Below are 19736 nucleotides of genomic sequence, written 5' to 3'. Positions count from 1 at the left end.
CCACAACGAGCAATAGAGAACTGTAATCCCTACCGAGCCAAGACCTCTGGATACCAGTTATCCGGTCGTTCTTCAGCATCAGCTTTTTGTGCCTTACTAACTAACAGATGCCACAACACCAGCAGTCTCTGAGCTCTCCCACCAGGTTCGTAGACGGAGGTCAATGTGATGCTACCTTGGAACTGCAAATCCCACTTTGAGAGCAACATCATTTTTCTTCATGACAATGACAAGTGCTGCCAAGGCCAAGAGCATAGCATCTGTCCATACGAGTCTGAGAACCATTCACCTTCGGAGTCAATGCTGAACTCCACGGCAGTCAGCTTTCAAGTCCATACTGGAGAACATGGTATTTAGTCTAAACAATCAAGCAATAAATGAAAATTTTGAAAGGTGGACAGAGAAAAAGCTCCTATAGCTTTAAGTTTATTAAAGCTAGCATGGTTGAAAAGCAAAAGACGAAAAACATGACATATTTTTGTTTATTATTGCTCTTAAAGGGCTTGGTAGTCAAATATACAAGCTATGTTCTATTAAACCAGAAGAAAATAAGATATAAAATCTATGCTCACTTTTTCAATCCAAGCCACCTGCTAATCTTCATTAGTGACATTAACTTCAGCTATTTCCAGTCATTTTAATTTATACAATACTCTGTGTATGTGTGCACGCGCATGTACAAAAACCCCTATCTGAGGAGATAAAATTCAAAATGAAGAGATCTGTGTTGGTGTACTACTGTTTTGTGCATTGCTGTATATTTCAGTTTTCCAAATGGCTACTGATATGCCTGTTTAGAAGAGCAAAATTTAAGTAACTGATGATGTATTTATTATATTTTCAAAAAGAAAGCATGACCAGTAAGATAAGAAAATATGAAATGTTGATTATTCTCCCCTTGATGTACATGCACTAATCCCATGATTCTGAATAGGGAGTTACATGCACTAAGAGGAGAAAAGAATCCCATAAAGAGAAAGGCTATTAATTCCCTTCTCCTTTAAGCATCTCTCCTCAGCATTAAGAAGGGATTTATTTTGTGAAATTCTTGTCATGCCCATTAATATACTGCTCAAAATATAAAACATAGTCAATGGTCAGCCTGCTTTGCAAGCCTCACTCTGCTAAGCCAGTACAATTTATATATACTCGTTATCATCTTCAGGAAGCAAGTATACAACATTTGTAACATCTTTCTAGGAAGCAAGAATGATAGCCATTACTGAATTACTTAAGAAAAAAAAAAGGAATAAAGAAAAGAAAGAAAAGCCCACTGCTTTTAGTCCTCCAGTTAAAAAACAGGGAAAAGTTAGAGAGATATCTTTATCAGCATTTGGAGGTCTAACCATATTCAAAGACAAAGTACAAAAACATCCAGCAAAGAAAACAGAGTCATGGCTAGGCTCTGTTCTCCTTGGTTCCCAAAGCATATTCCAAATTCCACTAACATTAACAACAGTTTTGCATCCCCTGTCTTAGGGAAGACTTAGTGAGGGGACAAAATGACATACTAATGCTGGGGCTATGGGTACAATGATTCAGTGAGGATGAGTCTAACAGGAGACAGACGCTGTAGGTCATCCTTCAGATCCTCTTGTTGAAAAGACCACAAATAAAAACTAAGTGCATGACAGAACAGTGATTAATGATCCCAAGTAAAATATTTTTCTAAGTTAAAATTGCTCTTCCAGTGTTTGAAAACAGAAAAAAAACCTGTGGGAGAACAGGTTACATTCCAATGGTTAAGAGTAAATACGGAAAGAAGGTAAATTATTACTCTCTTATCTTGGTTACTAGAGCAAAGATGAAAATAACAACCAGTTCTTTGATAAGATCTGCTCTTCACAAAAATGAGATAAATATTCTAGTGGCAGCTGGGTTAAAAATACAGACCCCGAGGGTCAGGTTCTGCCCTCAGCTGTAGATCTGCAACCCATTTCACCAACTTCTAAGCGTAGCCCAATGTAGATTGTGGCCTTCAGACTTGAACATACAGGTAGTTTCCATCTGTTTGCAACTAATTCTCCAGCTATGCATACAGCAGCAATCTACAAAAATCTCAGAATGCACATTTGTGGAAAAAAAAAAGACACAGGTACAGCCATGATTCTGATCTCTAATTTTCCATGAAAAAAAAAAAAAGAGGTCAACAAGCAAAACTAATGATATTTAAAATCCCTGAAGAGACCCCATTCTCTTTCTAATGCTTAACAGCACAGCTCACCTTGCATTATAGTTCACATTAACATCTAAAGCACGACCAAGTAGAAAGTGCAGCACACCCTATCATTACAGCACACAGGGTAAGATCCTGGCCCCACGTGAATCAATGTTGAAACTCTCATTAAAAGTTCAAGAGATAGCAGTATTCAAAATCCGATTGCTACAGACCTCTCCTTTTCAAATTTTTGTAAAAGACAACATTTTGAAAACTATTGTGCTGATTTCTGCTGCTGCCTCCCAGTTTACTGAGAGAGGTTGGCTGAAGTGGACTTTGGTGATGAGAGATGCGAACGGAACTAAAAGGAGAAAATGTCGGGACAATTGAATAAACTTCCTTCTTTGCACAACTCTCAAATCCCATGATCACCATTAATTCAGAAAACAAAACCAGCCCAAACAGGTTCACAATTATCATACATGTATGATGTGAAACAGGGCAAACAACACTCAAGACTGAAGTAGTATTTTGAAATTAAACAGCCTTGAGCAGTTAGCAGGAGATATGAGAATTTCATACTGTTTTAATACTAGTGGATCTGTTCTATGGTATGTGCTGATCAATTACGCACTGCTTCCAAACTCCACTACCCGTTCTCTCGCATTACAGAAGTTTTAAGACATTGCCTGAAAATAAAAAGTATCAGTGTAACATACAAATAGGATTTCAACTGTAGCCATGACAACACAGCCTTTCCAAAATTACTCTAACCCAATGAACATCTGTCAATTAATTTAAGAAGGGTTGTTTTTTCCTGGCTTATTAATAAAAAAAAGTTGGAAAACAACAAACATTACATTGGCTTTAGCAAGAGGAAACATTCAATGGCTCCTGTTGTAAAAGTGAGTATAGTGCTCTTGACAGAAACCAGTGTATTCAGTCATCTGAAGATGCACGTGGCCATGGCCAATGCCCTCTTTTCTCCCCCCACCCCCAAGTCTCCCAACAAAGCAAGAAAAATTAGTTTCTTCTTCCACCCCATCCCAGGTTTTCTCCCATAGTTTGACTACAGTAATCCTTAAACAGGCAGAAAGTTGATGCGTTCTCTTCAGTTGATGCCTCCAACTTCTTCATTCTTGGCTCAAGTTTTATTCATTAATATTAGTCATCAGTTTATTAAGAAAAAGATAGTTTCTAAGTGTTTGTTGTTGTTTTTTAACTGAAGTTAATCGGATACCATAGTCTGGTTATATGTGCTGAACTGCAGCTGTCAGTTATTCCTTTTTCTTGAATTCTTGGTTGCCATAGCTGGAGCCTTTTTCTATTTCAGTTACTCCTATCAGTCTACGAACTCCAAAGGAAGCTTTAAAATATAACAGAGAAATGGGAGGCATATTAAAACCAGTTCAACGATTTCGAAGTTACATGTAAACACTAGCAGAACCAACATGAGTTAACCCGGTCCTGAGGACAGCAGTGACTAGAGACCAACAGCATGCTGTACGAGGCTGCACATGGATCACAGGTCAGATGTCACTAAAAGAGGAGATCAATCCAGATTTAAAAATATAATTAATGCTTCTGTGTTGATTAACAGGACAGGTAGTATGAACACTGAAGCATATCCCTGCCCACATTTGTTTGGGGTTTTTTTGTTTAGTTGGTTTGGGTCTGTTTGTTTTTGTGTTTTGTGTTGGTTTTTTTGTTTTTTTTTTTTTTTTTTATTTCACAGACAAGGTATACAGTAAAAGTATTTTCTCCTTTAGACACCATAAATATGGACTACAAGACTCATTTGCTATTGATTGCTATAGATATTGCCTAAGATATGAAAGCAAACCTTCCTGGATTAAAGCTTCTGAAATAATAAAAATGCTATACAATATAAAGACTACAGAGCGAGCTCCAAATACTCTTCCTGCAAGCCTCATTCATACTAATTAATACACAGAACTTATTGGAGGTAATGGATCCTGTTACACGTCACGCTGGGCTTAGTATCTTCTCTGCTTTTATTACCTGCTCCAACAAGTCCCAGGAATGCAAGGATAAGGAGAGGTGATCCACTTGCAAAAACTCCAAAGCCAAATGTGAAGAGAGGAGAGAGGAGAACTGTGGCCCAAAAAAGAAAGTTTAGGAGAGTCCATGGTCTCCTAGGAGGTTTAAACTGCTGGCCAGGAAATACGCCTTCCTGATTATACATCTCTTGCAAAGCATCCTGGGAGAAAGACAAGATAGAAGAAAACATGTTCATAGTTTTTGCACCAAGCAATCCAAGACTAGTCAATTCCAGGACAACATCAAGGACAGTATCTGTAGTAAATACCCATGATGAGCAGCATCCATCTCCACCTGCTGTCATTTATTTGGACATTTCTGTTGAACACCAAGGCTACAGTATTAGCCCTCTGAAGGCAATCTGGCCACCATTGGAAACTGAAACGGTATCAGCCTCTTCGCTACCAAATACCTTCACCTCTTCTCTTAATTGCTTAGGAATTCAGGCAAATGTCAGGCCAGAGGCCAATTCAAACACTGCCCGTCTCTTTGAGGCTTTTTACTTCCAGAAAACACAGCATGATTAAGCAAAGCACACAGCAGAAAAATGCTGTATATACAGCCAGAAGAGGAAGGCAAAGCACAAGCTAACCAGCAGAGACAGCACTGTGCTAGCCATAACCCCAGGACTTCAACAGAGCAGTTGCATCCTGAGCTGAGCCTGCAAGAGAGATGCAATCACGAAACATGTCACTCAAAGGAGCAGAGTACTCACAGTCTTCCCTCAGTTTGCAAGAATGTCCTGTAAGGTTTCCAAGCCATACCAAGGTCTGGCTATTTCTTATTTTTCCCCACTTAAGCTGTCTTTCTTTTAGCTTCCCTTATAAAGGGCTGAGAAGCACAAGGTGTTCCTTGCCAATACCACAGCCTTTTGAGGACATACCTTCTGTGCAGGAAGAGTACTTTAAGGATTCCAGTTACAACACATTTATATATTGATCTTATGGTGGTAAGTAAACACCCACATATATAAGTAATACCTCTCCAACAACTCCTCACACCAAAGTTAAGCAGAGGTACAGCCAACACCAGCAAGGAACACCAAGCCCTCCATCTGCAAGCAAAGCAGAGCATTCTGCCCAAGGAATGGCGCCAAGTGGAGTGAATGCTCCGTGCTGCATTTGCTCAGCTCTGCATTGACTGTTCAACAAAGCAGGAGCCAAACAGAGAAAGACCACCCTTGTAACATACTCCTTAATGTCTGCTCCTCCAGCCAGGCAGGGTCAGAAGGAATTCTTGCATCTGAGCGCCTTTTCACAAGGGAATTACATGATGGCATGTCCCTGATAGCAGAGGGCAGGATTCAAAGATCTCAAATTAAAAAAAAAAATTTCTCTTAAGCTCTCTAAGCCTCTATTACACTAACTGACCCACAAGCTAGTCTGATACACCTGCTAATGGGAGGTAGGGGGAGAAGATGATGGTAGCTACTGCTCTTTGTAAGATAACTTCTCTCTCCTTAATTGAATTAGAGCTTAGGTATTCAAACAAATTAGGTTAGAATTAATAAAATGAGACTCAGAACAATTTGCTGCCTACCTACAGACTAAGCGTAAGCTTGGAAATGCTGCACCACAGGTCATCATAGCAGAAGAAAGCGCAGGACTGTTAAAGTTTCTGTGCTCCTCTGTTTTCTCACAAAGATATGCAAAAAATCAAGATACACATTTCAAGTTCAATAATCCACCAATCAGGGCTGGGCAACATTAATTACAGTGCTCTCCTCCCCACAGAACTGTTAAATCTGTGGTCAAAAAATTAACCATCTAAGGTAAAAAAAGAAAAGACACAAGGAAAAGCCTCAAGCTGTTTGAAGGCAGGCTGGCTATGTGCTACATCAGTGCCTGGCAGCAGATCCAAGGGACTGTCTGTACCATGGCACACACCACTGCAGAGGTATTACCAGGAAGCAAAAGGAAAGTGACAGTGGAAGAAACATGAAAGCAAAGGACAATTGCTGCTAAGAGCTGGGACCAGCTGTCCCTGACAGTTATTCTTCTTGAGTGCCTAAAACACCCACAGGGAAAAAGGAGCTTTTAGAAATGTATGACAGAGACCCAAGAGCTGAAGAATATAAAAAGACGGTGGATTGCTATTAGTCTTTCACAACTCAGGCATATCTCTGAATCCCACTGTGCTTCCCAGCAATTTGAGACCTACTCACAAGCCAGCCCTCTTGCAGCCAAGGGGCTCTTCTGTACTGCTTCTTCCAGCAGTTTGAGGGATGACTGCCTCATTATACATAGTATTTCCATCTCTTCTCTCCATCCAGTGGAAGAGTGTGCATTACTCAGTGCCTAAATACACTACCCCTGTGAAGGTCCCAAAAGAGAGAGAGCTGAAAGCAAAGATATTTACCTTTTCCTGGTAAAGCTTATGAAGCCAGTTTGCAGCTTCCTTTTCATCTTGAGGGATATCTTCCAGAGGAAATCTCCTAGTTTAGTAAAGAGATTAAAGAAGGGAAAAACAAAAGAAAAAAGAATTAAGGAAAAATCCAGCTATTTGACTTTAGACCTCTACTAGGGAAGATCTTGCATTCAATGAAGGGCATAAGCTACAGGTAACACTGTCACTGATGGCAGAAGTCTTAAAGGCAGAGAAAAACTGGGACTTAAATAACAACTGATTCTCCACCTAAAAACTCAGATTCCTACAACAAAAGATCTGTACAAGCTCCCATCAATTTCAGAGCACGTTAGTAAAACAAGCATTTCCCACTCACTGTTCTTCCTTCACTGGAACTGCCACTGGTTGACTCCCAGTGAGGCACCCAGAGCTGGAAAAATACAAGCAAGTGGCAAACCCCAGGGTAACTGTTTGTTACCTTTTGTTAGCAAAAACCCCATTTTCAAAAGAATGGACGGGGTGGTTAAAAATTCACTTTGTACCAACCCTAAGGAAAACATCATCTTCTGTAGTGACTGCAATTCTCTCCCCTTGCCTCTCCAGCCCTACAGACTGAGGTATGCAGTTCTAGGTGCATATGAAAATTATGCCCAGCTCCTGGTACTGACCTGACCTCACCAAGAACAGGCACCTTTTAAGACCCTCTTTCTAGTGGTGAAGAGCCAACCATTTTCCTGCATGCTTTTATTTTCCAAGAAAGGCCACTAACATGCTCACAAATGTATCGTCTCCTTTCTCAGTGGCACACATCTCAGTCCTGGATCGATTCAGAAAGAAGTTGCTTGGTTTGTAGTGGGCAGGCACACACCTTACCCTCAGCCTGAACATATTTTGGTAACACTTGGGACTGTATCAGGGCGCTCTAACAGCAGGGTAGTAACAACAGAAGAGTGACCTCTGGGAGGGCTCTAGTCACAGCGATCCCAGATACAACTTACTCGCTGCTGCTCAAAGGGGAATATATTTCCACAGTACGAATTAAAGCCTTCGGGTCTGCACCAGCAGAGGGAAGATATTTTAACACATTTCTAATAATTTCTGCATCCCATAAACAAACCAACTGAACACCAGATTTTATAGTTTTACTTTCATTAGCTCTAACAGGAGGAGATGCTCAATTAATATAAATAATGTTCAATAAAAGCTCAGTAAAAAGTTATTTGCTGAAAGCTCTCTGGTAAAGTTGTCGTTGTATTGCTCTCACCACTAGAGGGAACTCACAGCAATAACATTTGGTAATTTAGCAGATTATTTTCTCTGGAGCCAGTCAGGAGAAAGACGGGATCCTCTGCAGAGAGCTAAGCTTCTTACCTCTGCACAGGTAACTGCATATGCATATATGAAGAACAAGAGCTTACGTGCTTCCTCCTTTCTTTGAGCTAAGCTAAGTCTGCTGACACATTAAGGACACATTCAATTTTCAGGAAAAAGATTGTAAAAACAGTTTCCTTATTCTCATAGCTTCTTCTCCCAAACAGACAAAAAGATTCAAGTGTAGAAAAACATCTTGAGAATGTTGATTCAGGCCATAAACTTATTTTAAATTAAAATTATCTGAACACAGTAATTAAGTTTCCTTGATAGGGTAAAATTAGCAATTTTACCTGGCAACATCATCCTCAACAGAGTTTTATGAATCCAAACCTCTTCTAATGACTATTGAAAACTACATTTCTCTTCTTTCCTCCCACTACCTCACCAAAACCAACTTGCATCTGCATTAGCAAGCCACAGGATATTTAACGGAATGCATGAGGCAGCTCTTCAATTATACAGATGTACATCCATGCATGTGTACCCCAGATCTATCTAGACATGCTACACGCATCTGCCATCAGTATGGAATTACAGGTGGCAACCAGATGACCAGCTGTTTTGCTAGCTGGCAAGTCGTCCGCTCACTTTCCTCATCAGGAATATGTCTGGCAAGTGTAAATAGTCAAAATGAAAACCCTTGCAAATGAGTGACCCTGTCTTGCTCCCCATCACCTCCGCAGCCTTCTTTCCAACAGAAAGACTAAAATGTTGTGGAAGTTGCAGTATCTGAGAATAGAACTGGAACATGTGTCCTTTCCTTCCCCATTAGAGCTGCAGCAGTCTCCCCTGGGATAGTATTTCTTCCACAAAACTATTGCTGCTATACCTCCACACAATGGATAATCAGTGAGATTCCCTACAAAGTCTTTCACTGCTGGAAAAGGCTCTGGGAAGACGTACCTGCTTTCATTAGAAGGACAATATATAGAGCCAGTGCCATGCATCTGCAACACACAGACCCCAGGCCAGAGGGGAAAGGTGTGGGGGGAAGTAGCAAGGCTTGTTTTTTCTTTTTTTTTTTTTTTTTTTAAAAAAACCAAACATCAACACCATCACCAGAATATAGCAATGTTTGTCAAAGTGTGGGTGAAGTCCCCAGAGAAGCAGAAGTAAACTGTCAAAAGAACTGTGGGAAGAACAACCAGGTTGTTTGTCATGTCCAAACAATAAAAGGGAAAAGAAGAAATTCATCAGGAAAGGGTTGGTAGTTTTTACGATCACAAGGAAGCCTTTAAAGCAGAAGGAGAAAGCAAGAAAGAGAAGGCATGTGTGTGTGTGCATGTACATGTGTACACGCTGCATGGACTTAGGTGTTAGCAGCTACTCTTTCAGGCAAAAGAGTAATGAGGAATGTGAAGAATGTCCTGCCTCATTCATATGATGTCTGAATTTCAGCATTATTTAACTTCTAATCTGCTAATCAAACCATGTGAGAGAAGGAAACTGGCACAGTAAGGAGCTTTACACTATTTACTACAAGAGACTACTGAAGTTGGACAGGCTATTTGCATATGCTCACAGAGGACTGCGGAGGGGGCAGAACAGTTGGTTTTCTGTTCCCAGCAGAGAAGTGAAAAAGGCAGGCAAGTGTCCTCACTGCATAAAACAGGGAAACCCTGAAACGACAGTGGGGTCACATCCAGGCTTTAAAAGTCTGTCCAGTGGTCTCTGACTTGCTGGGTGCTATCATGGGATCTCACACAAAAGTGAATTGGAGCAGGGGGGAAACAGGCAGGTCTTTGTGGCCTGCAGAGAAACCTGAAGGACAAGGAAAAGGGGACTACAGAAAAGGACATTTCCCTGTAAAATCTGTATATACTTTGACATGCCAAAGCATGCATCTTAGGGCTCACCTCCATCATTATATGCTCACCTTACACACATATCTGCTTCATATTTCTTTCCATAAAGAATTCCTAATAAAGACGGGTTCTTGTTTCCTCTGAAATTTAGTGTTACATCATACACTGCTGAAACTGTTGCAAAAAAGAAAATATGGCTGTTATAGCAGCAATTCTAGCAACAATGTTGCCAGCATCCTTGCATTAGACAGCAACAGAGCCTTGTGCAAGCCTTGCATTAATGATGTCAGGTAGCAGAGTCCTTCACTACTTTGTGTTTACATGTTGTATTTAACTGTATCAGCCACCTGACATTCCCATCTATGTAGCATGCGTATCATCAAAACACAAGACAACTTGATGAACTAAGCAACAAAGACATACATGAAACGTTTAATATTTTTTAAGACCGTTATCTGAGAGTTATGTGGCAATTTACAAATTAACAGTTGACACACTGAATGCTTATTACTGCCAACTCACTAATTGTAACGGACATAATGAACAACAAAGTATACTACACTGTGCTACACAGAGTACACTAAACAACACCTTACAATTAATGCAAAGCACAAATAGCAGCTTGCCAGTACCTGTTCCCCTGAGACACTGGACAGCAGTGGTAAAACCTTTGGTTCTGGGCAACAGGTGGTATTTCAGTTTAGGCAACCCCTTGGATTCAGCTACCTCCATACTGATACGATGCTTGGTCTCCGTAAAACGAGTTCCTTCACAGTACAGGAGAAACTAGTACAATGAGACAAAAGGCAAAACCAAGGACATCTTGAGATCAAAAGAAACCAAGCAGACTACTGAAAATTTGCACGAGATAAACATACATCCATGCATGCGCACACATTTCAATTGTCTCATTTGGTCATCAAGTATTAGGCATAAGCACCATCTCACAACTCATTTACAATTTAATTTTAACAACACTGGTACCAAATTTAAGGCGACAAAAAGTTGAAATGGTTATACCTGAAACTTTTACTTAAAAAAAGAAAAATCCCTGAAGTCTTTGGCTGGCTGGTGATGGACTAATCTACAAATCAGAAAAAGCAATTCAAATATCAGTACATGACCACTTCAGGAAAAAACATATTAATCACTAGCTACCTCATTTAAAATTTGTACTGTACAACAAGAATTACTCATCTGAAGACAGACTTGTTTGTCTGAAAGCTTTTATGGTTTTTTTTTGTTTTGCATTTGTATCAGTTGTGTTCATAAAAAAAGGTGCCCTTCCCTAGAACCTTTACTTTGTTCATCTTGTAAAGCACCAATCAGACTGTGGTATCCAGAGTAACCATACTGACTTCAAGCAGCACAAAACATTGATCTGTCCTTCTCCAACCTCTATATTGCCTCTGCTCCAGTTGAAAGATAGACCAGAAGCAATGCAAAGCCAAGAGCAGACAAACGAAGATCTTCTGAGGTCCCTAGGGTAAATTTCTGTTTATCCCTTGCCTTTTTTGAAAGGTGGACATCACTCCCATTGTGCCACCAGTGGAACAATTGCTTCATTTGAATGCACAAACCTCTGCATTCCAGGCAAGCAATGGAGGGGGAGAAGGGAAGACTGCTACTACTCTCACAGCAGTATCATGCAATGATGCAATTTGAAAGAAAGACTTATCAAATGCATCACTATACATCTGCTATTTGTCAGTACTGTGGTTGCTTGATTTTTTTTTTCTGTAGTGTATCCACATAGTGTGCACCACAAAAGGCAAGTTAAATGATGTTGAAACCGCAAAGTCATAGACTCAAAAGTAACACCTGCTAGAGTGCAGTGAGAGAACAGGGATTGGTCCTGTAATCTTCATTTGGCCCTTGAGGGCACGTTCATTATGAAAACCTGACCAACCACCACCACCACCAAGTGGTGCGGACAGCACAAGGTACAGAGAGTAACACTGCAGACTGGGGTTGAGATTGCGACACAAGCTCTTATACCAAATTCTCACCCTCCTCTACTCAATGGCACAGTGATCCTTCTGGACCAAGGCTGTGAGCAAGGTACTGGCTGCGCTGCACTGCACATGTGAGAAAGACCTTAACGAAGGAAGACTGTGCAGACAGCCCCAACCGTGGCATTTAGAATGCACAAAAATTAGGAAACTGATTTACTCAAGTCAATTTTAATCAGGATTTAAATTACCAAGCAGGAAGTCTTGATTTAAATAATCAATGCTAACTACATTTTGCACTTATATTTTCAAGTTGTTTTCCCTAGAGACTAGTCCTAGGTTCTCAATTGTAAAATCATTAAAATGTATAGATTTGCAACTAAAGTACAGTCTTGAGATTTTTTAATTGGTAGGGTTTTTTCTTTTATTCTTTTTTTCAACACTAATCAGAAAGATATATTAAATGTAGTTCACATCCATATATTCAAGCAATTAAGTAGTTTAAAATACATTCTCCAGATTCTTACAACTTTGTAATGATAGAAAAATCACAACTGACGCATTCACAGTGTGCTAGTTTAAGGCTTACTATTTCACTATCCATTTTAAGAAGCTGTACTGGGTAATACTAAAAAATCATTTAAAATGCACAAAAAGCCTCTTAAAATGTTTTATAAGCCAAATAACTGTACACTGCACGCACTGCTATAAAAGCAAACCAGTAAATTTATCAAAACGTTTGCATTCAAAGCTAAAAGAAGGTTAATAGGTTGAGTAAACCACTCTGTTGCTGCAGTAAAATCTGATAATGTTGCACATAATGAAACATAGATGTTTCACCCTTGACTTCAAATAATATCAAAATAAAAAGGAAAAGCATAACTGCAAAAGCAGATGTAAGCTTGCTGTATGTTCTCATAGACATTTTTTGGGAAACCTGTAATTTCACAGATCCGTGAACATACTAACAAGAACTTCCTATCAAAATCCATGGTCTGTGCATTCCCCCCCAAATTCACTCACTTCTCCAGAGAAGATTTTTTTTTGTTTAGGTGTCTTTTTAGCCTACCTCAGAAATGTAGCTTAAGGTTATATAGATTTAGTAATCAAATATGGGCTGTTTTTATTAAGTTCAGACAAAATGAACAAGTATTACAGAAGCCTGATTATTATTTAATTATCATCAAGCTTCTAATCATCTATGCAAGCTTCTGAACTGTTTTCCTAAATGACTTCTGTTACTGACAGGCAAATAGAGCAACACTTTACCAGCATATCCCAAAAGACCTCCTGAAACAGAGCCCAGGTCTTCCTTGACAACACTTGAAGGAAGTAGTGAGCAGACCTTCTCCTGATACATAAGGCTACAATCACATGAGTACCTTCACTCCTAGCAGTGAGGAGGAGGAACTCAACACTTACCCACATATATTCAGGATAATCAGCCAAGCGTTTTAATCCTTCAATAACAGTATCTCTGTCTTCTTCCCATTTCCTTTTGCAGAAAACAATCTCAAGGAAATACCACGTCCAGCCAATTAGGGGCACGTATAGCAGCTCCCTCTTAGCAAGAACTTTGGAACTCTTGGAGAAAAACAAAAACAACAATCCAAAAGTGTCATTTGCTGATTTGTACAATGAGATCAAACAAAGACATTAAAGTTAAGATGACAGAGTTGATGGAGTTATATCTGGAAACTCAAATGCAAAGAAACTGGCGGCCAAGAAGGCCAATGGCATCCTGGCTTGTATCAGAAATAGCGTGGCCAGCAGGGACAGGGAAGTGATCTTACCCTGTACTCGGCACTGGTGAGGCCGCACCTCGATTACTGTGTTCAGTTTTGGGCCCCTCACTACAAAAAGGACATTGAATGACTCGAGCGTGTCCAGAGAAGGGCAACGAAGCTGGTGAAGGGTCTGGAGCACATGCCGTACGAGGATCGGCTGAGGGAACTGGGGTTGTTTAGTCTGGAGAAGAGGAGGCTGAGGGGAGACCTCATCACCCTCTACAGCTACCTGAGAGGAGGTTGCAGAGAGCTGGGGATGAGCCTCTTTAACCAAGTAATAAGTGACAGGACAAGAGGCAATGGCCTCAAGTTGCACCAGGGAAGGTTTAGACTGGATATTAGGAAGCATTTCTTTACAGAACGGGTTGTTAGGTGTTGGAATGGGCTGCCCAGGGAGGTGGTGGAGTCCCCATCCCTGGAGGTGTTTAAGCGTAGGGTCAACATAGCGCTTAGGGATACGGTGTAGTTGGGAACTGTCAAAGTTAGGTTAATGGTTGGACTAGGTGATCTTCAAGTTCTTTTCCAACCTAGATGCCTCTGTGATTCTGTATGTGCATGGGTTTTAAAGAGACCTGTCATCCTCCAGATGAAGGGAAAGCTCATGGCCCCACATACCCCTAGCACTCCGAAGCGCTCTGTCATAGTCCAGCCACACAAGAAGTCGATTTCAAAGTTGTGATTCAAGATGATGATGACATGTTCTTTCCCAAAGGTGTTCACAGTGGCCTCGTCAGAGAACAAGGTGCACTCTGTGCCTGACCACCATTCCAGCAGCATTACCAGCTCTAACAAACAAGACGGAGAGAGGAGTTAGTAGTGCCGCTTACAGAAAGCATTTAGCATTTCATCTCCAGCACCATTCAGTGCCTAGTCTCTTCTGACTCCCAACAACACTGTCACCTTTTCAATCCAAACCAGTACAGATGAAATGAGAGCTTGGATGGGTATAGATCAAATCACATTACCATCCTTAAGCAGTATTTAGGCACTAGACATATACATTATGGATAATTTAGCAAGTTTTTAATAGTGACAAGTTTGGGCATTATATTATGAATGTGAAATTTCATGATCACTGGGAAAAAAAACCAAAATTTTGTGCCTGAAAACAACAGTTGAGCTGTTGATTGTTCCACTAAATGAGTACAGTTTCTCCCAGGTGGAATACAAATTATGCATAGATGCAGCCTAATGCTTTTACTTGACATGAAACAAGCTTTATGGAGGTAAACAGACCAATAAAGGGCTTTTAAAGGGATACAGTGCCATAGATCTTCTGCAATAGATTTTAATATTAGAACACAGGACTCTAACCATTCTGTATTATGGTCATCAACACAGAGTCAGAAGCACCAGAGAATCAAGCCAATTTATCAGAATACCCGGGCAAAGACAGGAATGGTAAATCGTGTCTTTCTTTTACTGCAAAAGAAAGAATGAGGCCTTTCCCCTCTGTTTTCAATATCCCAGCATGTCTTACTCCACCCTGAACATTTCCTTTATTACCCACTCTTCTTATTTTCCACCTCCCCTTTTTTCATCTTAAAAAAACCCTTCCACTTAAATTCAGCACACACTGAATGTAGTTGCTATGGTTAGCCTATATCTCTCATTTCAGTACAACGAGGCAGATGGAAGGCATTGCTTGTATCATGGGACAACTATATGAAGTATGAGAATAGTTCATTCTCCCATGCTTCCATGCAAACTGTAGTCATTGGTATTTTCTCATTTCAATGAGATTATGGATGCAATCAAAATTAGGTTGCACAAATATAGCATTAAAAAGTCCAACTCTTCCCACATCGCTATGACAAACTTGCAGAGTCAAAACTGGAAGGTGCCCCCACGGTTCTCTACATCAGGTTCTGTCATGTGGTATTTCAACCTTCTGTTGGGAGACCCTGGTTTTGCAAAGTGGAGCAGTGTCTTCCTGCATAAGGGCTTCTGATCAGTGGGATCATGACAGGGTAATCTATCTATACTGCTAAATAAGACTGGGTCCAATTTCACACCACATCAGAGAGAAGGCAAACAGTATTTATGAATGATTGGGAAAACCAATCTTGGTCTGCTGAAGATACAAACATAGCTTCTCTAGCACTATCTTTTTCATTTGTATTCTCTATGTGACCACTTATCCACCAGGTTATTCTCCTGTATTGTTTTCAGGACTCACTCATCTGGAGGCATGACAAAGTTATGCAACTTGCTGAGAGAGTGTAACCCTGGTCAACTGGAAATACAGCAGAGGAAAGACAAAATAATAGTTTATACCAGCTAGAGGTTTCTATCATTGCTTTCCTGCTTTTGTCTCCTTTGCAATGATGGGATCATTAACCTTTCTTGCTCTGGTTATCTTGGCTCAGTAAAAGGGGAAAGAGGACAGCAAGAGTGACCTCAGTTGAGAGCTATGCTCTGCCAAGCAGGTGGCCAGAAGAATGGAGTAGTGGCACCAAACACAGTGTGGTACTCTGAGCGATTTTCCCTTTCCATTCCTGTCTATGTACTAAGGACTTGCCACAGTTGCTGCATTTTCTTATCAGAAATAAAACAAAATGGGTGTGTTTCTTCTTCAAAATCAGAAAAAGTTTTGCAGAGGCAGGTGTGGATGGTTTTCTGAAGAGCATTTCTTGTACCATTCACTCTAAAATAGTGGAGGAAGCTTTGCTGAGAGATTTGCCAGAGTTCATACTGAGAGAGTAGGGTAGACGAGCCAGAGAATTAATACAAGGAAACAGACTGTCCTTTACAAGTGTAGCAATAGATGATGTAATTATAAGTGGGAGTGGGCTCATTTCTTTTTTTTTGTTGAGTGTGTTACAGCTATTTTGCATGGCACCGAACCTGCCGATGCTACAGCAAGCCCATCCTTCTGAACAATGGGACAGTTACACTTGCACTGCTTGGGATACTTCCTGTAGAGGACACGCAACGCCTTGCTGCAACAAACCCCCTCCTGTGGCTGGGGTTCCCACGTGCCAAAGCAGGCAGGTTTATGGCCTCTCAAGCCACCCAGAAACAAAGCAAACAAGAGGCACAGTGCAACCTCTCAGTTTAAAGTGCTAACATTTGAGAGATTATTTTTGCAACAGGACTAAATCAAACGTGCTGTGCTCTCCAAAGGCGTGAGTCATCTGAAAGGAGCTGATGTAGGAGAGCTTAAAGTACAGACTACCCATCATGAATGACATTCGTTGCAAAGGGCTTACATTGAGGCTAGAGCTCAACAGCTGTTCCTTCCCCAAACGTCTGCCACAAACACTGGACAGAGTCTGTCTCTTTCCCCTTCTGAAGCTGTGCTTTAGGTATATGAGAAGAGATACAGTAAGAATAGAGCCTGGTTTTCAGTGGGTTGTAATACATAGCCAGACACACGACCACCTGTGTATCTACCCCGGCACAGTGATCCTCTGCTGGAGAGGCAGAGCAGCTCCTGTTACAGACAGCTCTGACACGAACACCCTCAGCCTAAAACTAAACAGCTTGGAGTAAATGAGCAAAACAGCATCTGGAACAGAACACCAACCTACAGGTTTGTCGCCAAAAGGCTTCCACATAATGAAATATATATCATTATGAATGGCAACATGTGAACTGCTGCGTTTACACAGCTTACTTAATTTGTTATAAATCACAATTGAAGTGCATATGCTGTCAGCTCTTCCATTACAGGCCATCAGCACTCTGCAATCCCATATAAAATTTATGTTCATTTTCATAGTTTAATTTCTCAATCATTTAATTTATAATAGGCCATACAGGAGGGGTTACCCTAGGTACAACCCAATTATCTACTCAGCTTCTCCAAACCTTTTTGAACAATAGTGTAGGCTATTTCCAGTGTATACAAGATGTAAGGTAACAGCATTCAAAGCGTCATTTTTCCATGCACAATGCTAACAGTGGTCTCATATCCTTAGAAAAGCCAGACTATTAGTGCAACAATAGTTTTCAGGATGAGATCAGATTCTAGGTTATTAAAAGCACATTAAAAAATTCTTACAAGTAAATAAAAAAGAATTCCCATATACCTACACTCCCCTCCAACCAAGCTAATTTTGACATTTCTACCTATAAATTCTTACATTACAATACCTTTTCTCCTGACAGTTTGCCTGCCACTCTCTGTTTAATTTCCTTTCTCCTGTGCTTCTCAGACAACATTCTCAACAGATAGGACAAAAAGCACAGGAAGGACAAGGACAACAAACTGAAAAAGAAACTGAACTAGATAGTTTGAAGAGTTTCTGTTGGTAGTACTTCACACTGATGATTTAAGAAATGTGGGTACCTGTCAGTGGGCTGCTGACAGTCCACTGTCTCCAAGTACTTATTTAGGTGACTCATTTACCTGAAGTGGGAGTTGGATGCTGAGCTGAGCACTAAGGTAAGTGGCCATGCATACTGGGAGGAGATGGAGAATGAAAACGAATTAGATGATTCACTGCTGAAACAGGAGGTGACATTTGGACTAAGAAGCCTTCTAAACATTCATTTCAGAAATCTAATCCCCTGGTAAGCTGTATGAAGAGGAAAAAAAAGCCATTCACAGGGAGGAAGTTTTGCAAAGGTCTGAAAGAAGAGAGCAAAGCAGCTGCACTCACTGTAGAGCCGTCCCACAGGCAGAAGAGTGACAAACTGCTCACGGGAGGGAATACTGGTGTGACAGACAGACACTGTAGGGTGTAAGAGGACTTTGAAGTTGTCACACAGTTCAGCTATAGAGGCATCTACACTAGATACATCTCTCTTTGCAGATCACACAATCAACTTGGATCCCTAAATAAGTGGTCAATATCGCACATATGCTCAATAGCTAAAGCAGTCTCTGTGAATTCCCCCTTCCCCATCACTTAGCACAGGCTCTGATGTTGCATGAAGATGGTATTGAGACAATTCCTACTGGTCAAGATAGGGTTGGGGGCAGGGGGGAGCTTTACTCCCCACTTTTTGAGTACCAGAGTGACAATATGTATAAGTCCCTTGACTTCTGTATGTTTTCCCAACATTTCAGAAAAGATGGCTGCTTTGAACTGCTCTGAAAGAGTCTACATCTAACTTATCACTTCTCTCTCTCTCTCTCGTTTCTGTGTGTGTATACACATAAATGTGTGTATATATATATTTTTTCTTTAATTAACAAAAAGAGAAACACAACGTGCTCCCTTCCTCACCCCCAGCCCTCTCATCCCCTTCAAGAATACTCACGGCTCCAAAGCGAATAGGCAAGGCGACAGTTTACTCGGCGATAAAACTGTTTGTTTATGGGCCAGAGGACAAGCGTGCATAGTTGAATGAAGTTAATGATCAGTCCACTCACAACAAAGACGAACCCAATGAGGAGGTGAACTATGAACTGGGTCTTCAGAAAGGCAATGAAGCCCATGATAACCACTCAGAAGTGTGTGCAAGGGCTGTCAGTCAGAATAATTGTCCTGAAAGAGAAAGAAAAGAATCAGATGGAGACTGGATTTGTAAGCCCTGAGGAAGGGCAAAGCGAGAGCCCTGAAGCAGTCCATGCAACTTCAGCAACAGGAACCCAACCCAATAAACACTCTGCTCTCCAAGCCGGTCTCATTCAGGTCTTCTAATCTGTTGATGGTGCAAACCACTTACAAAAATAGTAAGGAATCATTATTTACAATTTACTATCCCCTAAGATTACTGTTTGCTGAAGATGAATCTCACACCTCTCTTCAAACAATGATCACATATAATTGGACTTAATGCTGGCAAGAACACCGAGCCCTGCACTCACAGTGAAGCAGTCGACCCCCGATCAGTAAACAAGCTGCACAGTGACTGCTGTACCTTCAGGGCTTGCTGTCCTTGAACTGCAACAGGAGCCTCAGCCCCCCACCCCCACCCTCTGGAGCTGCGAGCAATGCCTTCCTAGACTGCCTTCAAAGCCACCGCTCTGTACAGACTTCTCCCTAACAAGTACCGAGCAAGGGCTGCTGGGGGCTATGGAGACTTTGTTATGCAGTTGCTTTGACTAGAAGAGTACAGCAGTCCATCTGGGGAGCAGGCTCTTCATCCTGCAGTGAATTTCGGGATGAAAAGAGCAGGGCTGGTCACATAGAGTGTCAGTCTGGCAAACACTAAGGCATGAAAATTAAGTATTCCCACGTCCAAAACCCATGCTGGAGCAAGTTTAATAACTTCCCATTTTGTCAAGCTACAGTTCCATGATCAAATATACTAGTTAGTATGTGGAAAAAGTAAAATAATAGAAAAACCTTAGGCTATA

General features: G+C 40.9%; 1 protein-coding gene across 5 annotated transcripts in view; it reads right to left on the bottom strand.

Annotated features, from left to right (window-relative positions):
- Positions 1-396: 396 nt before the first annotated feature.
- The window catches only part of AGPAT3 (1-acylglycerol-3-phosphate O-acyltransferase 3), a 94273-nt gene continuing 74933 nt past the window's right edge, over positions 397-19736 (bottom strand). For 4 of the 5 annotated variants that reach the window (XM_074858451.1, XM_074858452.1, XM_074858453.1 and 1 more), the window contains 8 exons: positions 18695-18921; positions 14099-14268; positions 13119-13280; positions 10377-10530; positions 9816-9918; positions 6578-6653; positions 4181-4379; positions 397-3524 (listed from right to left, as the gene is read on the bottom strand). In XM_074858451.1, the coding sequence (XP_074714552.1) occupies positions 3436-3524; positions 4181-4379; positions 6578-6653; positions 9816-9918; positions 10377-10530; positions 13119-13280; positions 14099-14268; positions 18695-18872 (1131 nt within the window). In that variant the 5' untranslated portion in view covers positions 18873-18921 and the 3' untranslated portion in view covers positions 397-3435. Of the gene's footprint in view, positions 3525-4180; positions 4380-6577; positions 6654-9815; positions 9919-10376; positions 10531-13118; positions 13281-14098; positions 14269-17837; positions 17857-18694; positions 18922-19736 lie in introns of those variants that run through there. The other variant, XM_074858454.1, reaches the window with a different exon arrangement.

The sequence above is a fragment of the Strix uralensis genome, chromosome 2 (genome assembly GCF_047716275.1).
Source record: "Strix uralensis isolate ZFMK-TIS-50842 chromosome 2, bStrUra1, whole genome shotgun sequence".
Taxonomy (NCBI): Eukaryota; Metazoa; Chordata; class Aves; order Strigiformes; family Strigidae; genus Strix; species Strix uralensis.
This window is presented reverse-complemented; position numbering and strand designations above follow the sequence as displayed.